This window comes from Erpetoichthys calabaricus, chromosome 16 (assembly GCF_900747795.2).
Source record: "Erpetoichthys calabaricus chromosome 16, fErpCal1.3, whole genome shotgun sequence".
NCBI classification, from domain to species: domain Eukaryota; kingdom Metazoa; phylum Chordata; class Cladistia; order Polypteriformes; family Polypteridae; genus Erpetoichthys; species Erpetoichthys calabaricus.
Genome location: NC_041409.2, coordinates 47254952 through 47282754, shown reverse-complemented (window position 1 = coordinate 47282754; position 27803 = coordinate 47254952). Strand labels below are relative to the sequence as shown.

At 39.2% G+C, this 27803-nt stretch overlaps 1 protein-coding gene across 3 annotated transcripts; it reads left to right on the top strand.

The window, feature by feature from the left end:
• LOC114666719 (butyrophilin subfamily 1 member A1-like) lies at positions 1-27719 on the top strand. Of its 3 annotated transcripts, none has more exons than XM_051919924.1 (10): positions 1-183; positions 949-1020; positions 1333-1674; positions 4415-4696; positions 11818-11922; positions 12045-12071; positions 14393-14431; positions 18739-18765; positions 18859-18885; positions 27403-27719. In XM_051919924.1, the coding sequence occupies exons 1-10, from the start codon at positions 174-176 to the stop codon at positions 27489-27491; spliced, it is 1020 nt and encodes a 339-aa protein (XP_051775884.1). In that variant the 5' UTR covers positions 1-173; the 3' UTR covers positions 27492-27719. The 3 variants fall into 3 exon arrangements, with proteins under 3 accessions (XP_051775884.1, XP_051775885.1, XP_051775886.1); XM_051919925.1 differs by having other exon boundaries at positions 18859-18975; positions 27403-27478; XM_051919926.1 differs by lacking the exon at positions 18739-18765 and having other exon boundaries at positions 18859-18975; positions 27403-27478.
• Positions 27720-27803: the final 84 nt, after the last annotated feature.

The following is a 27803-nucleotide window of genomic DNA, read 5'->3' as shown; positions in this document are numbered from 1 at the left end:
GATGGCTGCCAGATTAAAGTGAAAGAGAAATTAACTAGAAACACACAAGCTTCTTGCCTTCAATTTAAAGTGATTTTCTTAGAATATTATACAAACTAGTATTTTACAGGATCTCCATATCAGTAATGAGATATGAAAAGCAACAGTAGATGTGTGAAATCTAACTAGAAGAAATGAGAACAGGTAAGTTTACGTTTATTACGATCTCCACTAAGAGTAGGCCCATTAAAGTAAAGGTCATTATTTAGCAGACCTGAAAATGAGAATAGATTTCACTCAGCCATTATAACACTGCTGATTTAGACAATTAAAAGAAACAGATAATACTGAGAGTGAGAACTAGTTCTGCCAGTCTGAAAAGGGCATGTGTGGGATATTCCTGCATTTTTGTGTGTTGATGGCACAAGGAGAATTCACCATGGGGAATACTGGTGTTGAAAGATGTGGTGACTTTCAGTGGAAGATAAGAAACATGCAAAGAGCTGATGAAGGGCCCTGTCAATGTGTGACGAAGAAACTGATGACTTTCTCTGAGTTTACAACATGAATTTGGTATACAGTGTGAATTTACCAGAATATACTCCAGATATGCAATACCTCTGAAGTTTACTTTTCACATTTTAGTCTGCTTTAAACTCTTTTCTATCATGGTAATTTAATAAAGGCATAAAATATCGTCAATGTCTCTTTGTAATTAAAGTTTAGCCACTGTGACTGGTGCATTTGAAAATTATGAACTTTAAAAGCTAGGAGAAAACAGTTGGAATTCACCCAAAACCTAATCATACAACTATAAATTGCAAGTTGTCCACAGTATGGTTCTGTGGAAAACCAGATCTCCCCATGGGGACAAATAAAAATCTGTCTGTCTGTCTGTCTAAGAGAGTTTATTATTCCAGTAGTAGGTTATGACATTACAACCTGCAGTCAGCTTTTCTTTCTTTGCAGCAACGTTTACTCATTTTGGATGGAGCGTCTTCGTTTTATTGAATCTAAACAACAAACGTGTCTCCTGGGCAGGTATGTGGCACTGAGACTTGAAATGTTTGATAAGTTTTGAGTGATTTGAAGAATTTTAATGGACAGTATTTTCAGTCATAACATTTGATTTTATAATGTATCTAGTAATTAATCAAAAGATAATTCCAAGATTTGTTTCAAAAAGTTGAAGGAAAAGTGTAAATTTATCAGTCAATTAAAATCAATACAATTTAGCCTTTAATGTCAATTTCTGCTATTACAACATACCCTTACATTTTCATATGTATTTTTATTTCATTTAAAAAAATGCCCGGTTTAGAGCTAACAGCACTCATATGGTTTCATTTTCAGCCAGGTTTTCTGTTGTTGGTCCTTCACATCCCATCATTACTTATGTTGGTGATGAAGTAATGCTGCCAGCCTTCCTCTCTCCAGAACTGAATGCTCAAGGCTTTGACATCAAGTGGACAACGCCTAAGTCTTCATCACCAGTGCTTTTATACCAGAATAACAGCATCATAAATCGGATTGAATCCTACACGGGAAGAACTGTGTTTTCATGGGAGAATTTGAAATACGGCAACGTGTCTTTAATAATCAGGAATGTCAGAGTTTCAGATGGTGATCTCTACAAATGCCTTGTGTTTTCTGAACAGTGGGAGGATGAGACCCGTATCAATTTGATTGTTGAAGGTCAGTGTAAATCCTGAACCTATTTTTATTTAAATAAGAGTTATATTGCCTCCCCTGTTTTTCATACCTTTTAGTCCTGGACAGGAACTCATTTTTTGTATTTTTTTATATTGTACTTCAACGGGGAGGCACTTTAAAAACTGAGATCATTTAACATGATGGAAAGCCTTCGGCAAATTGTTCCTTCTTTCACCATAAACACTAAAGTTTTTTCAGCTGTCACTTACTAAACTGTTTTTCGTCTATGGCTGCAAATGTTTCTCTAACTTTACAATAATGAAATGAAAATGGCTTGCCTTTGAAAGTAAAAGTGGCTTTAAATTCAACTTAGTACCCTTCTCCAAACATACCAGTATATGCTTTATTGTATAAATGTTGGAAGATCACACAACTAAAAAGAAAACAGAAGACACACATCTTGAGATAACAATGGTCTACCTGGATGTCTTTTGTAGTTCCTACTGTTTGTCTTACAGGATATTGGACATGCTATTCTTGTTTAATAATACAGAAGAGTCCTTTTTTACTTTTTGCAGTTTTCCCTTCATCACCATCCTTGCTATACTCTCTACTCTTACTCGATAGTTTTTTAAATTGCTTTAAAACATTACCACCACAGGATGAGGCACTCCTTTAAACAAAAGGCTACACACCCTGGGAATCATCAGTCCCAAAACCTATGTCGAAATGAATTACAGTCCCAGATATTACAAGTTAAGTATCATATGCGTTCTCCTTTAGACCTCAAGGATGGCCACTCCTTGTGTTAAGATTTGGTTCTTTGGCCTTGGTCTCAAGTGTAAGAGACCAACTAAATTTCCATTTTCTGTGCAATACTTGCAGACCCAAGCAGACTTTCGCATTGAGGCTCAAGGAGGTTGAATATCAGTTGAACATTGTAAATGATTTTGGATATTAATTTTTGTTTTTAATTGTAATTAGTTTAGGATATGTGACTTGTAATGTACATAATTGGGGTAATTGCTCAAGGAAAGTATTTTATCACAAATTCCTAGTTACTTCTTTGAAGTTGTATTAGGATTAATTTACTCATTACTTCCTAGAAAAAGTGATCATGTTGCTAATTACTTTAATGTTACTCTTTAAACCCATGCAGTTATGTGACAATTGGAAAGTATAGCATGAGGATGGCACTCAAATTTTCTTTCAGTGTGTTAACAAGGAGGATATAGGCAATAACAAGGAATGAGAATTCAGAAGTTAAGCTGCACAACTTTCATTGTCCATGTGCCATTTGAAACACAAACCAGCAAATAGTGGCTATGAATAGACAAAATATTTCTTCATAAAAAAATAAGGCTTCATAATTCAACCCAGAAAGTGTTATTAAACATTAGCAATTCATAGCACCATGGTTTTCATAATTTGCCATTGTAGGTGTGAAGATGAATAGACAGGCATCACAGCCTGGTTGGTTGATGGTGCCTTTCCTGGCCAGGAGGCCATAATGGATGGACAAAGACAGATTGTCTATCCAAAACAATTTCTTCCCCAGTACAGTAGATGGCAGTGCTCCTCTGGTGTGTACCCAGTATCCTTGGGATTCTTTGTCCTGAGGGATAACCCTGTCAGGGTCCTTGGGTGCCACCAGAGGGTACTGCAGGGATAAGAACTCCCCTGTTTTGTGAGACTTCCATGTGACGTGGAAGTGCTTCTGCCATTCAGTGTAATGGCAATAGAAGTACTCCCGGGTCTAACGTAAAAAGAAGCCATCCAGACTCCTCCATTGGTGTCAGAGTCGGGAGGTAGAAGATGACATTCCCCTGTAAGACTGGAAGGAGGGAAAGGAAAATTATATAATTGGTGGTAATAAAAGTGGATCTTGTTCATGTGTAAAGGTACTGTGTTAATAAACAAAAATGTTTATTTTAACCTGGGACTGTGTTGGGTAAGTTGGGGGCTCAGTGGCGCCTCCTACAGGTTACAACATCTTTCTACCAAATAATTCAGTTCACGGCTCCAAATTCAAAACATGCAGCAGCCCTCTAATCAGGTAGTGTGGTGTAGTGGTTAAGGCTTTGGACTTTAAACCCCAAGGTTATTGGTTCAAATCTTGCTACTAACACTGTGTGACCATAAACAAGTTACTTGACCTGCCTGTGCTCCAACTGGAAAACCAAAAGAAACAGAACCGATTGTATCATAAACGTTGCAACTTACCTTGGATAAAGGTGTCACCCAAATAAGTAAATGTAACCATGTGCATCCACTACTTTTACACAAGTGGAGTTGGTCAGTTCAACAAAGCCAAGGTCACTGTGAAGCTTTTTTTGTTTTAGAATAATGCATCAATTTAAAATAAAAAATTAACTGGTAAAAGGCAAAACCCACATAAATGTAAGTATTTTATTTGACATAGTTGACTTATTCCTGTTAATTGCTCAATTTAATGCGACTATATTCATATAAAATCTCTCATGGGCCCAAACTCTGCCCTTAAACATGAAAGATCACATTTTCCTATTAACTCTTTGTGGTTGGTGTGTCATGCAGTATAACATTTTCAGAGGTGATCCTCCAGTAAACTAATTTCAGCAATGAGAAAATTAAAAAATGTGAGTGTTGATATTCCATCCTGAAATACTTAACTAAAGGAGTTATGGTTAGTCGTAAGCTCTTTTATCACATCAGGTTTGTTTATAACATTTAGTAACAGTTTATTCTATCCATTTTCACATGATTCTTCCTTAAATGTTCTTTTGTTTCTTCATTTTATTAGTTTTAGGTTCTCATCCCTCCATTTCCATGATCTCTACTCAAGACCAGAAGACCACATTAGAGTGCAGTGCTGAGAAGTGGAACCCACAACCAGAAATCATCTGGAGGGACATGAATGGAGAAGACATGACATCACAGTCGACAGTAGCAACACAGGAAGATGCTGAGGGTCTTCTGACAGTGAGTAGTGTCATCCCGGTGAAGAAAGAGTTCAACGTGTTCGCCTGCCTGTTGAGAAGTAAGGCACCAAAAACAGACTGGCCATCAAGACTCATCATCTACAGTGAGTGGAACTGATCTCATTGATTTTAATGTACTGTGGTTTTAAAATAATCATTTCTTTTAGTCATTGATCCTGACAATATTTGAAAAAAAGTTTTACTAAGTATCACTTACTTGTTATGATATCTTATTGGTGATTCAAAAATGTGTCTCCTATCAGTAAACACTACAGGTCAGAAAAGTGTAGATAGGGATAATGAGTGTAAATTGATGGGCAAAAATGGTAAAACACACAAAGTCTGAATATATTTGGGGTCTGAATTCTTTCTGAATCCACTGTATAAATGCATAAACACTGCATTTGTTCAACAGGTTGTTATATTAAATTTTAACAGTTTATATTGGCTACCTATTGTCACTTCTCAGGGAACTGGCTGACAAGCTGTTTTGTCTTGGTAGAGATTCTCTATTACTCTCCTTTCCCCTTTTGTATTATTAATTTGTAGCCTTTGTCAATACAGTGGAACCCCGGTTTACGAGCAGCTCGGTATACGAGTAATTCGGTTTACGAGTTGCGATCCGAGCAAAATTTCTGCCCGGTTTACGAGGCCTGCCCATTTTACGAGCCGAGCTCCGATACGTCACCGCTAGTTTCCGCTTCGCCTTTCTTACCTGGAAACCTCTACCCCTTCTACCCAGAGCCGTTTCAAAGGCTTATCCCAACCATTCCTTTACTGTCCTATGTACTACTACTGTACAGTACTTGTACCCAGAATCCTCTTTTACCCACAATTCTCTGGTATCACAGCATCTCTTCCTTCTCACGTGTTACCGCGCGCTGGAAAGACGTATCGCTCTTCTTATCGTAGTACATCCATGTTTCTTGAACTTTTTTGTGTGTGTTTCATGCATATTGGGCATTAACCATGTCTTCAAAGAAGGTAGGAAGTGGAAAGGACAGCAACAAGAAGAAAAGGATGTTGTCAGTCGAGTTGAAGCAGGAAATTATAGAAAAGTATGAGAGAGGTGTGCGTGTGATGGAACTCGCCAAAATTTACGACCGCAGTACGTCCACGATATGCACAATACTAAAGCAAAAGGAGACCATAAAGAGTGTAAAAGTAGCAAAAGGCATGACCGTAATTACACAGCAAAGGTCGGCTATCCACGAAGAAATGGAAAACCTGCTGTTATTGTGGATAAAAGAGAAAGAGTTGGCAGGAGATATGCTTACTGAAACAGTCATAAGCGAGAAAGCTTGCATCATTTACAATGACCTGAAGCAGAAAGAACCATCCACATCTACGGATGTAGTAGAACCAGAATTCAAGGCTAGTCATGGATGGTTCGACAGATTTAAGAAGCGATCAGGCATTCACTCTGTCGTAAGACATGGCGAGGCAGCAAGTGCAGACCAGAAGGCAGCTGGCGAGTTCATCACACGTTTCGCGCAGCTCATCGAGGCAGAATGTTACATCCCCCAGCAAGTTTTTAATTGTGACGAGACGGGGCTTTTTTGGAAGAAAATGCCCCGTAGGACGTACATCACAGCAGAGGAGACGAAGATGCCAGGACATAAGCCGATGAAGGACCGCTTCACCCTTGCATTGTGTGCAAATGCTAGCGGTAACTTTAAAGTGAAGCGACTGCTAGTCTATCATACAGAGAATCCTCGAGCCTTTAAGACTCACAGGATTCTTAAAGAAAAACTGCATGTGATGTGGCGCGCCAATCCAAAGGCATGGGTTATGCGGCAGTTCTTCATCGACTGGGTAAATCTCTGCTTTGGACCTGCGGTGAAGAAGTATCTTCAAGACAACAAACTGCCTCTGCAAGCGTTACTCGTTCTCGACAATGCTCCAATGCTTCCTCAGCCGCTCTCCGTTAACTGCAATCGTCTGCCGCCAAGGTAAGGTTACATTTTCTTAAGTTGGTTTATCTTTTATTTAACTATATTTACTAATACAGTATTTTGATGTTTGTTTCTTATTTAAAAACATGTTTTTTTCCATTATTTATGATATTTTGGGGACTTTTTGGGAGGGCTGGAACGGATTAATCTCATTTCCATTATTTTAAATGGGGAAAATTTGTTCGGGTTACGAGCAGATCGGGTTAAGAGCTTGGTTCTGGAACGGATTAAACTCGTAACCCGGGGTTCCACTGTATGCCTCAAAACTCCCAGACTTACCACTGTTTATAAGTTATTGTACTTTATAACTTCTCCCCACCTTCCCTTCTACATTTATAACCTGGGGCAATTAGGTGTAGTAAAAGACAAGCAGGAGTTAAGTTACACTTTAAATAATGTATTATTGATAACTAGCCAACTCGCGGCATACCATACGCCGCATAATCAGGCCGCTTTTTTAATGATTTTTAAGCACAGGGAAAAAATTAACATTTGAAAAATCCGTAATTTAATAAACCACCAAGAAAACGGGAGGAGAGGGGAAGGATGCCCATTACGCCCCGTCCGTCATGCTAGTCTGCTGATTTTTCGTTCAGTATGCACTGCCTGCTCATGTGCCCACCCCCAACTGGTCACCTGCGTCGTTTTCGTCTTTGCACAGTCGACATGCACCTGTGAGTAGTGATGGGCGGAGTGAAGCCTCACGAAGCATCAGCACGTTTGAAGCAATTGTGTCGGAAATCATATCGAAGCTTCGAAGCATTTGACACTCACCTCTCTCGTGACACCTCCTGGCCATTTTCATTAACGTTACAGAAACTTATGATACACTTTAATGACATCTGTTAAAGCTCTTATTGCTTTTATTTTTTCGCAGCTACAGACTGACAACGAAGAGAAGTGTTCGTCAGCAGCTTCTAGTGTCTGATGTCTAAAAAATATAAATATAACTAACGCCGACAGACAGAATGCACTATACGATAGCAAGAGTTAAACAAAATAAGACGCCTCACTCATGGATTCCCGGCTCTTTCAATTAGTATTTACTTTCGCACTGTATCATTATAATCGCTCCTGTTATTAGTATTATAATTAACCCTGATCTTTTCTTGAGATTACATTTAATAGCCTTAAATGTTTTCTTTGTTCTGACTTAATTAAAACGGAGTAGATAGAAAATAAAGGTTTATAACTGTACTTTGCCATGATATAGGTAAGCACATTTGTGAAAGAAAATGTGAAATCCTTAAATCACAGATGTTATTATTCGATCAAGTATTAAAATCTGCAGTGCTACGAAAGCTCGACACAGTGTCGAAACCTGAGTATTGAGCAGCCCATCACTACCTGTGAGTCACGTAGACTTTTCATTACGCGAAAAGCGGCCAGAACCGCAAACAGCACTGAGTTGTTCCGGAGTCACAGTTGAGAAACACTTTTTTAATGCCTTTTAAGCACAGGGGAAAAAATGAACATGTGGCCCGCTGCATTCTTTAACTGCCTTGTGGCGCTGTAGTAGTACTGGTGCTTTGCAGTAAGGAGACAGTGGAAGATCGTGGGTTCGCTTCCCGGTTCCTCCCTGTGTGGATAGCAAATTATCCGTGACAAACAAACTGTTTTACACGGTGCAAACCAACCCGCGGCGTAGTATACGCCGCATAATCACACCGCTTTTTCAATGTATATGCATATTAAATCTTGAAATCCTTCGAGTAACTAATTAACTAACACCCACCCACTCAGCTTGTGTGAAAAAAATGTGCCCGTTCTTTCATCATTTTGTTGCAGCAATATACATTGTGTTTTCACTCTGCGCGGGGGCGCGCATTCATCTCCGATTATTACATCCTGCTAGACTAATATGCTACATGGCTGCGTTTGAAAAACTGACTTATCCCTGATGAGTTTCACCGGCATTAATGATTAGGAATCTGGTTGGAACAAAACCCTGCAGCCACAGGGGTTCACCAGGACCGAGTTTGGGAAACACTGCTGAACAGAGACGAAACTGACTCAGGTGAGGAGTTGGGGCGGGTAAAGTAGGTGCAGCTATTGATTATTCAGTGTTGTCTGCTCTGCGTATCCCATGGTTGTCTTCTGGCAGTGTGAATGCCTCGAGAGACAGGGCGTCCTTGTGTGGTGAGTTGTTGGAGTTTGTGACCACGTCGCCGAAGTTATCCCAATGCTGGCAAAGAAAGCCAACAGCCATGTTGCGAAGTTTGAGAGCAACAGTTTCGTCAGGCGGGGTTTCGTTGTTCCTTTCCCATTGTTTTCAATGGTGGACGTGGTCGGATGTCAAAACCTTTAAGGATAATGAAAAGTCAACGTGGCTCAGAGGTGCATGTGGACTCCTAGCACAGACGAAAGGGACTAACTGGGTGGTCGGTGAGTTTTTGTGTCCGGGCACATGAGCAGGCAGTGTGAATGCCTAGAGAGCGAGGGTAGACGCGGGCCGGGAAAAAAGGAGTGTTGGTGGGCGGGGAAACGTCTTCTGTGTTAATGCAGGACCATCTAAGAAGACGCATATTTGTCGCGGCGAATTGCTGTATGTAGTGTGTAAAACAGTTTGCTATGGTGCACGCAGTCGTGCTTCGTAACCGTAAAGTCAACGTGGCTCAGAGGTGCATGTGTACTGTAGCCCAGCCGAACATAAATGATGTTGTTTTTTCAGAGTTTTCACGTCCGTTGGTGGGCGTGGCTCTGCGAGTTGTCATCGTATCCAATGGTCTTGGGTGTCTTACTTGTCAGCGGCTTAGTGAATCCACGCCCCTTCCGGCGTGCTTTCCATGGGTGGCTACTTGTCTTCTGGCTTAGTGAATTATATATATATAGATATTCATAAATAACAATAAGCAAAGTACATGTTAATATTGGCAACCATACAACTTGATAAATGCTGATGTGTTGTTTCAGGCGGCACACAGACTTGTTTGTTACTTAAAATGTCATCATTTGTGGTCAGCTCTCTTCAGAACAGGCCATACGTCTTTCTCAATATGGCTGCTGTGCTTTGCTCTTCATTGTGTTGTCCTTTTCATGGAAATGGTGTGAGAGATACTCCTTCATGATGATCGGGTAAGAGGATAGGGAGGATGTAAAGCAAGCAAATTTATAGATTCTCTGTCCAAACCCAAAAGCCAATAGGGTATTGTGGTACTTAATGGCTTCTGATTTAAAAACAAACAGCCAATTTTAGACCAATAGAATTCTGGTGGGACACAATGGTTTCATACCTGCCCTCAATACCATTTGTTAAGATGATGCTTGCCAACTAGGTAGCCTGGCTTTCCTGTGGGGGTTGATTGAGAGAGTCCTGCAGAGGATCACTAGCCAAGCTGGTTTTAGGCACTTACCTTGACTCAGTCCTAAAGGGGGGCATCAAACCATTGCGGTTTTTATCAATGATATAACACTAATATTACATTGCTTTGTCTAAGTTACAAATAAAGACATACAAAATATTTACCAACTTATATACAAAATTTCACAACACAAGCCATTATCTGATTGGCAGTTTTTTTATGGTGTGGGTGTAAAAACATAATACATACCATATTTTTGACAACTTAAAATGGCAATTTTCAGCAGAGTCTGGTTCTCCTAACATAATCTGAGCACTTTACTGTATTCGTATTGTGAGAATGGAGCTTCTCTTGTTTACCATAAGCAGTGACATTCCATTAACACACAAGCTGCTTGTGATGCTAAGATGAAACTGACAAATGTTATGGCACGGTGACCTGGTTTGAGCCATTGTTTATTTATATTGATGCAAAGCAGCTTTGGAAGTTATGATGGTATTGTACACAGTGGCTAGTTTGTTTCTAAGGCAACTTGTTGAACCTTCATTTTATCATATGACAGTTGCTGTTCATTGTTATAGCAATCATGTAATTACATGTGCCAGATAATAGTGGGTACCCTCTCTAATGCTGGCACCTTATGCTTTTCTCTCAATCCCGAGAATACAGAGGAGAGGTACTATAATGCAGTCTTGTCATGCATGATCTTTCATGCTCGGTTGCTGAGGATAGCCAGATAAATTTGAATGAAGTGATGGGGTCTGAATGCATCAGATGGGAGGCTGCTCTCCCAGCAAATGAAGTTCTGCAGCATCATAATTGCATATGTACGAATGAGGCTTATTAGCATAGTCCAGAAATGGTATTTCGAGGCGGCAACCAGGTGGGGTTCCAGGTGCATTCATATACACACATTTACAAGATGATTGTGATTTAGAAAAGTAAATCAAAGAAATCTTGGGAAAGGTAATTTAAAGAGAAACCCCCTTAAAGGTAGGTTGAGCATGTGATGGGTGTCAAAAAATTTGATCAATACAATACACAAAACAGAACACAAGTAATCCTCTTTACAGAGCTAGATGACCAATCTATCATTGCCACCTCAGAAATAAAATGCAACAGTACAAACTACAAGGCAAAATGCAAGATTATACCACTCCCTAAATACAGCGCTATTACATATGAGGATACAGACTTGTTCAAATACATCAAAATTGTTTATAAATAAAAAAAAATCAAAACATAATAAAAACTAATTAACATAAGTGAAAAACAATATCTGTCCATCAGCTCATTGTAGAGTCACTTCCAGATTGCAGAAAAAGGAGTCAGAGAAGCCAGACACAGTCAGAGTTCAGGAGACCTCAGCCAATAAGCAGCTTCCCCTCTCCTGGCCATTCCACAGCTGAGTCAGTGCTGGGCCAGCCAATCTGATTAAAGGACCCTTCTACCTCATCTGAGATGACTTTTTCATTGGCAGGCAAACAACTTGGCAGTAGGGCAAAAGGCACCATGTGGCACCAAGTGGCACATGAGGATACCAAGAAGAGAAACGGAACAGGCGATGATTAGTAAAAGTTTATAAATATATTACTTATATTTTACTACTAAATGCATTATGCACTGCTAATCAGCAGCTCTAGTCAGGGTATGCTAAACTGAAATAGCGAGGCTTCAACCTGGATGTAAGAGCTAAGACTGAAGGAGCGCCTTTTACAGTAGCAGGCAGACTATTCCACCGCTTCGGGGCCCTGTAATTAAAAGTTTGACCTCCCATTGTTGGATAGGTAGTTAGATATATAAATATGGCCAGTATCTACATGATAACTCAATTATGTCATTCTACCACTGGGCAAATAAAAGAATTCCCAAGACCCTAAAGCACCCACTTGATGGATTCGTATATGTTGTCCCCATTTGAAGTTGGTTCCTTTGTTACTGATTCAGACATCTTTCACCATTTTGCAGGTTTCTCCCCAGGTGTTTCTGTCTGGCTGGTGTTGTTCTGTGTCTTGTTGGCAGTTTGTGTTGCAGTGACTCCTCTGCTGGCAATTCAATGGAGAAAAATGAAAGGTGACTGCACAATGATAATTGAGACAGAATGATGTTCTTATTCCTATAAATGACACACTGACTACCTGATGTTGAAGTCATCTAAAAAAAAACTGATATTCTTATTGATTTCCCTTGTACAGAAAAAAACACAAGATATGATACGATAGGTAAGTATGTTTCTAAATCTGTTTTTCTCTTATCAAAAACATTTTAATCCAGGTACAGTATGGCTGTTGTTATCATTTCTGAATCATCAAGTACCTTGTCCATCCTTTACTCTGATTGGAAAAGTGTCAGTCCCCAGTAATTTGTAACCCTTTACATTATTTTAGTGTCCAGATCCGCACTCTCGCAGGTTTTGTTTTAGTCACAGCACTTAAAAAAAAGTATCAAAGGGCAAAATATCTCTTGTGTCTTTTGGCCTTTAAATTAGCATAGAAACTGCTAATTTGTACCAAATAGGGGTTCCAAAACAATAACTTAAGGCTTGCATTTAATATTATTTAATCTTTGACTTTTATGGCTGACCATCTCACATAATGGCCCCATGTTACTCCTGTCCAACTAAATGTTCCACTCATCTCACAACTGTTTTGGGTCCTAAGAGAGTCTGCATCTGTAAATGGAATTCATCATGCGCCATCTGTAAGCCAGAGAGCCAGCAGTCCAGCCCAGATGACCTGGCCAATGAGTTTTCTGGTGGCCGTTTTACTTTTGTCTGTCTTTGTCATTTTTAGCTATTCGAGGTGCCAGAGAACACTAATGTCCTCTTTTCTGCAGAATCAACAGGATTTCAGTCAGTTGTATAACCAGCCTGTCCACAGTAATTGTGTGCCTTCATTCTGGCCTTGCCTACACTTTCCACTAGCCCACAATCTCTGATGAGATATCTTGTCTGGCTTATTGCCATTGCTGGCCTGACTCCTACGCTTCACCTTCCTTGTATTCTTTCAGTCTGTCTGCTGCTCCCCTTGTAATTGTCAGTGCAGACTGCATCTTCATTTAGGCATCCCGAAAATCACAACTGACTGTGGTACATAATTTTGTCAGCACCAAACCAACAAAAGAACAAATACAAATAGAAACACACACAGAAAAACACCCAAAAAAAACTGTGAACACAACCCAGAACCCTGAACATCATGATATGAAGAAATATTCAAACTTTCACATAGTAACACAAATTAACTGTAAAAGCATGTTTTATGTACAGTTGTGAACATTTGTACCTTAGTACAAATCTGGTTACATTGGTTACATTGCATTAGCATTTAAGTAGCTAATATCTGAAAGTGCTTTCATATTAAATACAAACTATAACAAATATTGAGATAGACCCAAGGCAGAAGGTCATGTGGTTTACAATAGCGGCAGGAAAATATTTTAAGTCCCAATAAGAGCAGAGAACCAAGTAGCCAAACAGGCAGAGGGTCATGCAGGATTGTGACACAGAGACAGACTGTGTTACTGTTCTGTAGGAGCCATAGATGTGGATATCAAGGGAAAATATTCATATCATTGGATTGATTTAATAATTTCGAAAACAGGTTAGTACTTTGTGGAAATGTTTGTAATAACTTGAGGAATGAGGTAAGGAACCATTGGGGAAGTATGTTTCAATGCACTTTCCTCTACTATGATATTTTTGATGTTTTATGGTTGTGGTTTGTTGTTAATCATATCGCGTAACAAAATGTAAGAAAATAATTTAATTTCTTTCAGACGTTTCAAGTTTATTTAAAAGTCACCTTTGTTACTTGGCAGAATATGGTCATTATATTGCCAGGGTTTTTTCTTCTTTGGGTTTTTTCTTTCTACTTTGGGGGTTCCATCCTCATGACTACTTCATACTTACGGGCTATAGGAAAGGATCAGTCCCCAGGTCCTTTGACAGCTCCACCTGGCAGTACCTACAACACCCAACAGGGCTGAGAAACCAAACTCCAGTCCAAGGAAGCCCTGTGGGAATCTGGGGCACCTCTACAATCCAGGGGAGCTGCCATCTAGCGTTTTGGGGGAGGCAGTGTCCAAAAGTAGCTGCCTCCCCCCATCCTTCCATCCTCAGGGTGTCCTGTCTGGGTTGAGCTGCCAACCTTTCTATCACAACAGCAATCTGTTGGAATCCATAATGTGAAACACATGATGTATGATAAAATGTATGAACATGAACATTGGGGTCTGTTGTCACTGTAGCAGAGAACGTAGAATATTATATGTCATTATATGGAGACAGCTTTGAAGGTTTTGAATAAGAAAGTATCACTTGTGTCATTATTGTGTAAAATACGTAAAGAGCAAAGTCTGTCCAGAAAAAAGAGGATTTCACTCATCAACAGACAGAACTGTAACTAGAATGTAGAATTAGAAATAATTAAAGTTGACATCATGAGATGAGCCCAGCCTCGCATCTAGAACTTTATTTACAGATTTGTGCCTTTTTCAATTCCAACTCTTAAATTTTCACACCAGTCTTCTCTTTTTTCTCCAGCTGAACTCCTTCCTGTTTGGTTTCTATGCAAGGAGATTGGTAAGAAAAAGATTTCTACATCTTGTATCAAATCACAAGTGACAAACTGTAGAACATTTAAATGGAGTGAAGGAAGTTAGAAATGACAGTCAAAAGACTTGAAAAAAATTAGTTTATTAGTCTAGATGAATCATACTTTGTAAAGTGTAAAACTGGACATCATAAGTCCCATCACTGACATAGCCAAGGACTCAATTGTAAAATCTGGGGCCTGCATTTTTTATTGATGTAAGACTTATTTTTGTATACAGTGTTGGCCTGCATTGAAGATGTAAACTTTTAGTAAGGAGAAAGTTGATCCCGTTGGCTGAGTCATTAGTACCATGTGGCAATTGGAATCTTATATATAAATATCTACACGTGGAAGTGTGTGTGTCTGTCTGTCCAGCTCAGAAGTGCGAGGCTACAGCATAAAGATCAAAGAAAGCAACTCTTTCGCCAAAGTGAAACCGCTGCCGCTAATACATAAGCGAGGCAAGCACATTGGCAAAAATAAACCTACGAGGAGAGAGAAACTTGCTTAGCTGCTGATAGACAACGCAGGCAAGCACATCGCCAGAACGAAACTGATGAGGATCCGCTAAAGCACAACCGATGTGATTAATTGATTGAAGTGCCAGAATCCATGGTTTCTAGGAGTCTGGGCTTTTTACAGCACTGGTTTACACAGCTAGTTTTAATAAAAAGCCAAATGTATGATGAAGCCCAACTGGGGTGTCCTAACAGAGCACAACAAAGGCAACTAGAAATGGGACAGAATCAGGCATATATGGGCAAGAATATGCAAAAATAACAGAAATAATTTCTACAGTAAGGCAAAGCAAGTTAAGAAATTCAGTGACAAGTTCAAAAGCATAAAATACACAAGACCAAACAGGATGGACAATGTACAGAGACATAACCCAAAGATGGGGTCAGGTGTTCAACATATGAACACAGGGCAAATGAGAGGAAACCATTCAGTCCATCAAACTTGTCAGAACATGAAAAAAAATGTAGTGAGAACTTGTCAGTCCTGTCCACCTAATTCCTCATTTTCAGATACCCAAAAGATTTTCATGCTCGTTTTTTAAGGTTCTTGTTTGTATATACAAAGCTGACATTACGTTTTATTTTACAACACATATTTGCTGTACATCTCCAGTAGTCCCCGTGTCAGCAGTGTTAATGGAGCTCACCTAAACTACCATGGAGCTAACAAGTGATGTCTGTGACTGTAGTTACAGCTCTGACTCCGCTCAAGTATCGTCATGGTCCATTCTGACAGCTGCAGGACTCACTCGTGCAACCAGCGAACTTACCATTTTGAGAGGAGTTTTCCGGAGCAGCAAAAGGTTCCGTGCACTGACTTTCACTGTAGCTTCTACATCTGCCACGTTATGAGCATGATTTTTAATCGTGATTAACAGTGACAACGAGCTAGTAATAATCTTAACATCCATGAGTTGTGATGATTTAAAGAACCTTGGAGGAGAACCGCACCAGTTTGTTAGCAATGCATACCTCTGCCAAAGTCGGGGCCGCCAACAGTTGATGTTACACAAGTGAAAATACAATACCGTATATCAAACTTTTATTAATGAAATTACAGTATTTAAGGAAAAAGAACATTTGTGCAACTACGAATGTATTACATGATATATGCATTCTCAATAAAGCAAAGTCTAATAAATAAAGTAATACAAAGATTTACTCACCAGGGACACAGCAAACCGAAAATGCTGAACTCGTTTGAAATGGGTGTACAGGGCTTTCACGGTGAAAACACGTTACTTTACGGCAGTGACTAAACGCCTGCACGAGATGTCTTAATTTTTTTAAGATGATATTAAATATGTTGAATAAGTTTATGAAAACATAGAAAAAATGATTTGAAACAACCTATTATTGTCAATTAGAATCAAAAACACATTACATTAATGAAATCTGACAAAATTAATTATGTTGTATTTACTAGGGACCAAAATAATTTTTTTCAGTGTAATCACTTAAGGTCCTTGCCTGAAAGAACCGTTCTTGCTTCAGCTAAATTAAACTTAATTCGGTTCATAAATCACAATATCAAATAACCATTTTTTTCAATTTTGGCTACATCTGTGCGCAGAACATTTCACTATTTTATATTAAACTCCAATTTTCCAAATATTAACTTAGTCTAGGTCTTTTTGAACTGCATTAATGTCTCCTCAGTATCTGAAGTCCCACCAATTTTAGTGTCGTCTGCAAATTTTCAAGTTTCAAGTAAGTACAGATGCATAAGAGACATACATGATTTTGCCACGTCTTACAGGTGCATTGTCCATATGTCCATCCATTAAGTCTCTAATGTTTGGTTTTCTCAAGTTTCCAGGTATGGGTGGACAGAGTCTATTTTGACAGTTTTGGGTGTAGGGTATGAATCAACACTAACCCATCTAACATATTTATTATAACAAAACAAATGTGCTTAATACAGCTCAAGGTTATGAGGGAGAGGGGGTTCACATGCAGCATACAAGCAAATTCACATAAGTGGTCTATTTAGGGCAGGGATCTCAAACTCCAGTCCTGGAGGGATGCAGTGGCTGCAGGTTTTCATTCTAGCTCTTTTCGTAATTAGTGACCTGTTTTTGGTGCTAATTACTGTATATACTCGAATATAAGCTGAGTTTTCAGCACCCAAAATGTGCTGAAAAACGTCACCCTCGGCTTATATTCGAGTCAGGTCCCGCTGCCCCCTCCAACCTGCATGTGTTCAGTCTCTCCCTGTGCATTCCCTGTGCAGAGAACGAGAGAGAGAGTGCGCGCGCGAAAGAGAGACACACATACACGCACGCGCGCGAGAGAGAGACACACACATGCGAGAGAGAGACACACAGGCGCGAGAGAGACACACACACGTGCGAGAGAGAGAGAGACACGTGAGAGAGACACACACGCGTGCAAGAGAGAGAGACACGCGCAAGAGAGAGAGAGAGCGAGCGAGAGAGAGAGAGACACACACGCGAGAGAGAGACACACATGAGAGAGAGAGAGAGCGAGCGAGAGAGATACCATATTGTTTTTGTTGACCCTCTTCTCCACTTACAGAGCTAGTTTACTGTTTTTCTTTGAAATAAATACTCAAAAACATTTAACCTACTGATGCCTCAATAAATGTACGGTAATTTTATTGGTATTTATTTTGATTATTGAAACTTACCAGTAGCTGCTGCATTTCCCACCCTAGGCTTATACTCGAGTCAATAAGTTTTCCAGTTTTTGTAGGTAAAATTAGGTACCTCGGCTTATATTCGAGTCGGCTTATACTCGAGTATATACAGTAACTTCTTTTGAACTAATTTTAATTGGCTTGTTTTTTATGATTTGTTCCCCAGAATTTCTTCATTGTTCCTCTGAATTACTTCATTTATTTCCTTAAAAAGAAATGAAAAGTGAAGTGAGTGAGCCAACAGAAAACCAACTAAGTCAGGGCCTCAAACTCCAACCAATTTCACCCCAACCAGTTGCTTAATTAGGCGCCAAGTCTTGTTGTTAATTAAACCCGTTCTTTAATTCCATGGCTTGTTGCTGCTCTCATTGTGCAATAGCCAACATTTCCGAAATTGTTGATTTTTTCCTTACTTTTCTAAGATTAGTGTTAAAATGTTTTAGGGACCTGAGAAAATCAGCATTCCTGACACCTCCACCCTTTTTTATTTTCAGATATTGTTTAATGGACACAGTTTGCTGGTTATGTTTTGGTTCACTTTGTATCTCGTTATTGTTTGACTGCTAATTAAGGAAAAAGAAACAATTGTTGGGTCTGAATCTTCAATAGCACGTCAATTAAAATGAATTCAAAAGAAGTTAATTAGCAGCAAAAACATGTCACTAATTAAGAAATGGGTTAGAATGAAAACCTGCAGTCACTGTGGCCCTCCAGGACTGGAGTTTGAGATCCCTGATTTAGGGCCTTTTAATAAATACACCTTGAGAATCCCACAGAGATTTCACTGATAAGAGACTATATAACAATAAACATATCATAATGTTGCTTGTTCATTGTTCTCCAGTTAAAATACAGATACTGTGAGCTGTCAGTCTGGAGACTTCATTTAAGGTGGACACATGTTGTTTAGTGTGGCTGTGTTGGCTCTTTGTCCATTTTCATTTGGCTGACATGCATCATTAGATACTAATTAAAGATATGCATTTATTAAATGGATCTTTTTAATCGACCAATCGGGCAGAAGATCATAAAGGAAGTGGATCAGCTAGATAAAAGAAAGAGAAGTGAATGTGTAGCATGACTGTTAATTTAGTAATGGCACTGTCTTTTTTTTCAGGCATGTCACAGCATGTCACTAACGCAGGTACAGTACGTGGTCCTAAGAGTGGTGAAGGGTTGTTCTCAGTTTATCTCTAAAGTTTGGGGGACTCAACAGAGTTTTGTTTTTCTCTTACAGAATGGAGGAGAATCTGCAGCTCAGCAGGTGAGACTAATAAATCTGAAGACTTTAGGACCAATTCATCATCTTCATTTCTGTAATGTCATCTTGACAAGTAATGGAACAGGCATCTAGGTACAAGAATGAGATCATTGTGAAACCTTAAGGATTTGTGACTTTATGACTCAGTTTTGATTGAATAGCCATGGTTGATTAATTGGAAACACCCTACTGATAAACCCCTAGTAAAAAAAGGTAAAAGTTCAAAGTTTATAAAAAACTGGTAAGAGACTGCAGTTTTAAACTCAATAATGACTCCGTAGATCTCGAAAGAATCTGCATACACTCTGTTATCAGTTATTCACATAAACTAACAAAATATAGTCATATGAAAAAGTTTGGGAGCCCCTCTTAATTCTTTGGATTTTTGTTTATCATTGGCTGAGCTTTCAAAGCAGCAACTTCCTTTTAATATATGACATGCCTTATGGAAATAGTAGTATTTCAGCAGTGACATTAAGTTTATTGGATTAACAGAAAATATGCAATATGCATCATAACAAAATTAGACAGGTGCATAAATCTGGGCACCCCTAAAGAGATATTACATCAATACTTAGTTGAACCTCCTTTTGCAAATATAACAGCCTCTAGACGCCTCCTATAGTCTTTGATGAGTGTCTGAATTCTGGATGGAGGTATTTTTGACCATTCTTCCATACAAAATCTCTACAGTTCAGTTAAGTTTGATGGCTGCCGAGCATGGACAGCCTGCTTCAAATCATCCCATAGATATTCAAGTCAGGGGACTGTGACAGCCATTCCAGAACATTGTACTTCTCCTTCTGCATGAATGCCTTTGTAGATTTCGAACTGTGTTTTGGATCATTGTCTTTTTGGAATATCCAACCCCTGCGTAACTTCAACATTGTGACTGATGCTTGAACATTATCCTGAAGAATTTGTTGATATTGGGTTGAATTCATCCGACCCTCGACTTTAACAAGGGCCCCAGTCCCTGAACTAGCCACACAGCCCCACAGCATAATGGACCCTCCACCAATATTGACAGTAGGTAGCAGGTGTTTTTCTTGGAATGTGGTGTTCTTCTTCCACCATGCAAAGTGCTTTTTGTTATGACCAAATAACTCAATTTTTGTCTCATCAGTCCAAAGCACTTTGTTCCAAAATGAATCTGGCTTGTCTAAATGAGCATTTGCATACAACAAGCGACTCTTTTTGTGGCATGAGTGCAGAAAGGGCTTCTTTCTCATCACCCTGCCATACAGATATTCTTTGTGGAAATTGTGCTGAATTGTAGAACAATGTACAGATACACCATCTGCAGCAAGATGTTCTTGCAGGTCTTTGGAGGTGATCTATGGGTTGTCTGTAACCATTCTCACAATCCTGTGCATATGCCACTCCTGTATTTTTCTTGGCCTGCCACACCTGGGTTTAACAGCAACTGTGCTTGTGGCCTTCCATTTCCTGATTCCATTCCTTACAGTTGAAACTGACAGTTTAAACCTCTGAGATAGCTTTTTGTAGCCTTCCCCTAAACCATGAAACTGAACAATCTTTGTTTTCAGATCTTTTGAGAGTTGCTTTGAGGATCCCCATGCTGTCACTCTTCAGAGGAGAGTCAAAGGGAAGCACAACTTGCAATTGACCACCTTAAATACCTTTTCTCATGATTGGACACACCTGTCTATGAAGGCTTAACGAGCTAATCCAACCAATTTGGTGTTGCAAGTAATCAGTATTGAGCAGTTGCATGCATTCAAATCAGCAAAATGACAAGGGTACCCACATCTTTGCACAGCCAGTTTTTCACATTTAATTTAATTTTCATTTACAACTAAATACTGCTTCACTACAATCTTTGTTCGGAAAACACCCCAGTAGTCAGATGTTTCTAGGAAATTAAATACATACCACTGTTATCTTTTTTGTTGAAAGTAGAGTAAATTATTATGCAGGCTGAGAGGGGTTCCCAAACTTTTTCATATGACTGTAAATATGGAAGTCTTCACCATCACTAGTTTTGTGTTGCATACAGATTTACAAAATGAAATGCAAAACTCATTTAAAGGGGTTTTCAGTTTTTTAAAGTTTCGTTTTTGAGGTGGAAACAAAGAAATCCTGCTCTACAGGAATCTGGAAACACCTTGCACCCCTTTTGAACCAATGCATTTCTTAGAAAAAGGGATTCAGATGAAAATAAGGGGTTACAGTGTCTTATGGAAATGCAACATGGCATAAAACGTTTTGCTATTAACTAATTTCTTGTTTTGGGGAGTGTTAACGGGTGGCACACTCGTAGATTTTAGAGACACTTCTCAATACTCCACACTCCCTGCGTACAACATGAATCTCTCACTGCAGCCACTCAGAAAAGAGTACTGGAGAGTGAAGCAGGCATCATGTGACAAGGGGGTGTGGCCATATATACCTCATCCTCTCTGATTGGCTACTGAGGGGAACTTTGAAAGTGCTTCTACATGCAAGGGAGCCTTGGAAGTCTCCTAGGAGAAGGAGGCCGCACCCACCACAGGACAAACCACCTGTATTGGGATCTGAGTGTAGATGTGCAACGGGTGACACATTGGCACCACACTGAACAGTGTGAGTTTTTTTACAGTGACTGGAGTGCCAATCCTGCCACAAACCCCCAAGTTTTCCCTGCAAGTTGGAGGACCGCTTGCAGGGCTGGATGTAGATTAATGTCATAACCAGGACGTAGCAATTACAGGTTAAGACTGGAGCTATACTCCACTCACACTAATGTAAATTTTGCTAGTCATGAAACTCTGCAGTTTTTATTCACACAAATCACTGGCTCATCATTACCTTTCACTAAATTATTTTGCAACGTCATTCATCCATCATAAAACCCTCTTAATACGGTTTTAGGAACCCATTCAGAGCATTTCCTATAAGAGAACCACTTGATGGGGTTTCAGTCCATAACTCACCCAGACAGCCATAACCACTGATACACAACTAACCATTAACTGAACATGTCTATGATTGGAATATGAGAGGAGAACTGGAGTATCTTACTGGGGGCTGGATTTGAACCTAGTACCAGGCAGCTGTGAGACTGCAATGCTCAGCATTGTTTTATTTGAAATTAGGATTTACAATGTATTACAATTTTATTTCTATCCATATTTTAACAAAGTTTTTAATAGCCATTTGATGACTGCAGCATAAACACATTAAGTGTGCTGCTCAGTTCACACAGTAAGCTGGACTATGGGATTGAACCATCAGCCTCAGCTGTGCTACACTTTGACTGGCACAATTTTCTACTTAATTTGCTCTGACAAATGGCGAGCCTTATGACGTTCAGCCTGTCCCATTAAGTGCAGCAGGGCTTTGGCTTCGTCTTTAGTCAGCTGATTCTTCTCCTAAATGACACTTCTGAGATTACTGAGCTTTGTTCCAGCTCTCAATATTTATTTTTATAGTTCCTTTAACAGTTAGCACTATCAGATAACACACTCTAGTAACATCAGAAATCTGCCCCTCATTGTCCGTCTGGTTGTGTTAAAGTGCAGCTTTTTTAACCTTTTGCTTCATGGTCATCAGCTGTCCAGTGTGTCTAAGGAGGAACAAACCTAAAGACCCTGGTCAGGTTTAACACACTCGTGTGTCCTTTTTCTTCATTAAACTTAATGGAGCAGAGTGTACTGCAACACGAAACAAGTCAAAGTGCACAGTGAATGTGAAGAGAGGAGACCCACCAGTATGGAGGACATGTGATCCTGAGGACCATGGTGGCTGCATGAATAGTGACAAATGATCTCAGGTCCTGGGGTCAGATTTATAAAACTTATGCATGCACAAAAGGAGGCTTAAAATGTGTGTATGGGAAATTTCCATTCAAAAGTCTGGGTTTATACAAGACAGGAGAACTAGCGTATATTTATAGCAACTCTGATCCATCTATACACAACATTTCAGAGAAACTGGGAAATGAGTACACCATTGATAACATAGGGGAATGCATCCAAATGGCTATATTTTGAGGACTCATGTGTCAAAATTATTAAACCTCAAAGTGATTAATATGATGTACAGACTCCATTTTAGTTGCCTTTTAGGAGGGTCAATGCTGCCCATTTGCAATAAAGCACTTACTTGGTTGTCCCTCAGTTTATATTGGCTACCTGTTGTCACATCTCATGTTTAGAAAGCAATGTCATCACTTGTCAATAATTGCATGAGGTGAAAACGAAGGTGTGATTCACTCTCTGCATACAGATGACTATAAATATCACGCCCTATAGCAGCGTTTCTCTACCTTTAAGTATAGTATTTGCGACCCGAGTTTTCATAACAGTTTTAATCGCGCCCCCCTAACGTTTTTTTGAAAGGAGCACACTAATACCAATTTGTTCTTTTTTAATTAATAATATATCATAGATGCATATTTTATTATACCTACTTAACGTTTATCGACATTTATCTAACTCTATATTTATTTTTCTAGTATCAGAATGTAGTTTAAGTTAATTTGATTTGGTTTCAATAGATGTATTTTTCATATTTTCGATTCTTGTTTTCTTTTTTTCACATCTTCGTGCTCCCCTTTTTGTTACTTCGCGCCCCCCTAGGAGGGCCCGCCCCACAGTTTGAGAACCACTGGCCTATAGCCTGTTTATGGCTTAATGGTTTGACACAACATGGCTTGTTTGGAGCTACTTGAAGATAATGCAAATGGTCATATATGAAGGGAACAAGTTTTTAAGGACTGACAGGATTTTTTTGCCCATGATGATGACTGGCTTATGAGCCAGTTTAGCTTTCCAAGACCCAATCTCTTGGCACTACAGTATGTGTTGAGTTGGGCCCAGATTTAGAAAGGCAGACTGCCTGAAATCGGGCTATACTTGTATATATACAGTATAAGGTTTAACAATAATTGGCTTTCTGGTAACAAAGCACCTACCAGAGGGAACTGGCCAACAGGTCAGGAATATTTCAGCCAAGCTTCAGCTCCATCACACCCGCTGTGCAGGAAGCCATAAAAGACTGTATGGTATGGGTGTACAGAGCAACATCAAAAGGTGATTTGCAGCAGTGTCTGGCTTTGCTAACATAACCAAGGCAAATGATTGTACTCATATTGTACTCATAGTGCATTCCTATTACATCTAGTGAGAATAAAGCCGCTTGTGTGAACATTTTATTCCATTAATGTACAGTGAGGCCAAGATGAAACTGGTAAATGTCAATTGTCCTAAAGTATAATGCCGCATAATAAGGCATCTCCATTTGCAGACTGAAATCATGCTGGTGTGACAGGCAATCTGCTTCTTTGCCTCTGAGATCCTTTTTTTTAATTTCAGGCATGTTGCAGCTGGTAGACCCACAGAATTCATGGAATCAGTAAGATGTTGCCATTAAATATAATTGCGCTTGTTGGTGACACCCGTGCTTAGGCCACTAAATAAAGGTTCTTTGCGAGCATCTCCATTGGAGACTGGAATTTCTACCTCGCTGTCTTCAAAATTTTTGCTTATTGCTTCTCTTCTCTTGTCAACATTGTCTCACCTCACAGGTAGAATCTGTTCATTATACAGAATATGTACAAGGTTATTTAGCATGGTCCATATACAGCTCTTTGAAAGTGGCAACCAGGCAGAATTCAAGGCACAATCACATGCACATATTTACAAGATGATTATGATTTATAAAGGGTAAATTCTGTACAAATGTGTGCACATCATGTTTTGTAAATTAGATTTTTTTTGGCATATGTATATTTTCATGCTTTGAATCCACACAAAGCCCTATAAATGAGACCCATAGTCCTGAGACCTCATGTATAAAACCTTAATTAGATTGCATAATAACATTTTTCTTATGCTCAAAGCATATGTACAAAAAAATTGGATTTATAAATCCATATCTACACTATGTACCGTGTCATGATCTTTTTAAAAAAAACTCAAATAAACTTAAAATTATGTGCTTGTGCATTCACTTTTAGCCGCTCCCCATCACTGCTTGTCAGTAGCCATGTATGGCTCAAAAATAAAAAAAACAAAAAAACGGCTTTTTTGAATATTCTTGACATAATCACTGTATCGACCTGGACATGCTCCTGAGTGATATCTTTATTACAAATCATAGAAGCTCAGAGAAAAAAAAAAGTCAGAAAACAAAACTTAAGTGAATGTGAACTTGAGGTATTACTGATTACAAAATTTGCCAAAAAATTTATTTTACTGGTCTCTCTGCAGAAGTTACAAATAATAACAATAAAAAAAGAGTGTCTCAGTGGAGACAGCATGTTCTCTCATGCAGTTCCTAGACTGTGTGAATTGACAAAGGCTGTATGTGCAGAGCTGCAAGATAAAAAAAATCATTTTGCCAATTAGTAAATGTCAGTCTTGCGAACCATACAAGTCTCTTTATATTCAACATACAACATCCAAACAGCTTTGATTTTCCATTGAGTTGATGTCTTGAGGGACAGGGTCTGGGACATCTATGCGCTTATCTTAACCTAAATCAGGTACCAGAGGCAGTCAAGGTTCCTACGCTATGTTGTCCAGTACTGCACAAGTCATTACAATGTGGCATATCTTTGTGGGGCAGTGTGGCACCCTATGAATCCAAACTCCACCATCTACCTCTTAATGAACCATTGGTTCTATTATTATTTTTGTTATTATTATTATTATTTAGCAGATACCTTTATACAAGGTGATTTAGCAAGTTATAATATTTAGCAAGTCAATACAAAATTAACTGACCAAATGACTCACCTGCTTATCAACAAAAACTCTTATTTGCCATTTAGTTACAAAGCTGAAGTTTGGCAGGATTGTACATCTTAGGCAGTAGGTGTCAAATAAGAAAGGACATTTCAATAAATCTATATTTAGAGGAAACCCCTCCCCACAATAGAAAAAAATAAATTAACCAAAAACTCAAAAATGCTTTGACTGATTTGACAGTAATTTGTTGTTGTTATTGAAAAAACAAAATTAGCTAATCCATTTTCTTATTTGTTGATTTTAATATTAATACCCTATCTAGGCTAACATACATGCTCTGCACTGCACTAAGAGGGGGCTTTATGTAAATAAAACACACATCAGGGCTGATTGGCAGGTCCTGCAAACAGAACCACTGACCAATAGGGAAGAAGGATGAGTGAAGAAGAGACAATGTACTGGACATGAAAAAAGAGGTGGGATCATATGCAGTACGTCATGTACAATGAGGCATGAAATTGAAGGAGTAAGTCTGGTGAAGCTCAATTTAAAGCAAAGCCCAGTGGTTAGCTAGCGTGCTATGAAACTCTAGTGAGGATGCCAGGCACTGTGGCTGAGAGAATAGGTGTTGTTTTGCTAAAAGCAAAAAGGAACGGATAGAGAAGCAGAAGTGGAAGTGGTTTCCTTGGATACAAAATAAAGGGGACAGATGGCATAAGTTTAAACTTAAAACAATGTTTGCTGTCAATTGAGCTGATTACATTAGGAAAAATAGCAATCATTGCAAATTGCCTTTTAATATCGGCTCACTCACCTTGACTATAAGGATACTGCATTTATAAGGAGTAGCATCTTAAGACAACTCCAAGAGGACAACTCTAAAAAGTCTAAGCTAGTTATCCCAGCAATCCCTGATAGCCTTCTATCGGCAAAATCCTCTAAAAGAGCTAACGCTGCCCTTACCAGCTATGTCCTACATCACACAGCACACCCTTTTATATGGACAAAACAGACTGGCTACACACTAAGGTGATTACCATTAAGTGTATGCATTTGGTATTATTACCAATGTTGAAGACAGCTGTATTGAGAGAACATGTCAGTTAACAGATATGATTAGTTCAAGAACACTGGAATGTGACACTGAAATGGGCAATAAAATGAGACTTTCTGTTCACTTCATTGACCTGCCGTCTGGTGTCACTAAAATGCCAACATCAAACAAGGACTCATGGATGGTTGAAACTTACCCTAATGGTAAGCCATTTTCCACACCAGGCTTGTGTTTCATAAATCCCAACTTTTGTGTAAGAAATGGCTTGCTCGTATTTGTGAGTATAAGCAAGTTTTAAACTTGAGGCCTCCCCTCTTCAGAGGTCAGTTTGGTCAAACTCAGGCTACTTATTTGTGGGAAGAAAAATGAATGGCTGATAAGGGTCAGATGGATGTATGGTTCATATTCTGAGATGAACTTCTTCCTGCACACTGGTTTGTCATCACAGGAAATTGTCTTGTTTTTTCTGAGCTGTTATTTGCTGCTCACCAACAGAAGGCAATGTACTTGTTCTCTAATATCTGATTTTTTGACATCTTCACTATGAAGTTGAGTTTGTTCGGTTATTAAAAAGCACATTTGGAACTCTGCCTGTTTAGTATTCAATGATTTCAGAAATAAAAAGACTTATGTTTTTGATTTCCCGAATGTCTGTTTTATAGCTTCAGGTAATTCGAGGAGTGAGTGGGGTCATTTACTGTTGTCTGCTGATAATACAGTTGATTTCCTGACTTCTTATTCTTTTCTTTTTGTCTTCTTTCTTCTCCTTAGCTGATGTCACTTTTGATCCTGAGACTGCAAGTCCGTGGCTCATTGTGTCTGAAAACGGGAAAGAAGTGAGGCATGTAGACACAAGATAGACAGTGGCAGACAATCCAAAGAGGTTTGACCGCTGGGTTAATGTCCTGGCCAGAGAAGGATTCACCTCAGGGAGACACTACTGGGAGGTGGAAGTCGGGGAGGAGACTGCGTGGGATTTAGGAGTCACCAGAGAATCTGCTGACAGAAAGGGTTGGATTAATCTGAGCCCATATGATGGATACTGGAGTGTGGTACTGAGGAATTCAAATGTGTATGAAGCTTGTGATAACAGCATTATGTCCTTCTCCCTGAGAGTGAAGCCCAGGACAGTGGGAATCTTTCTGGACTATGATGAAGGTCAAGTCTCTTTT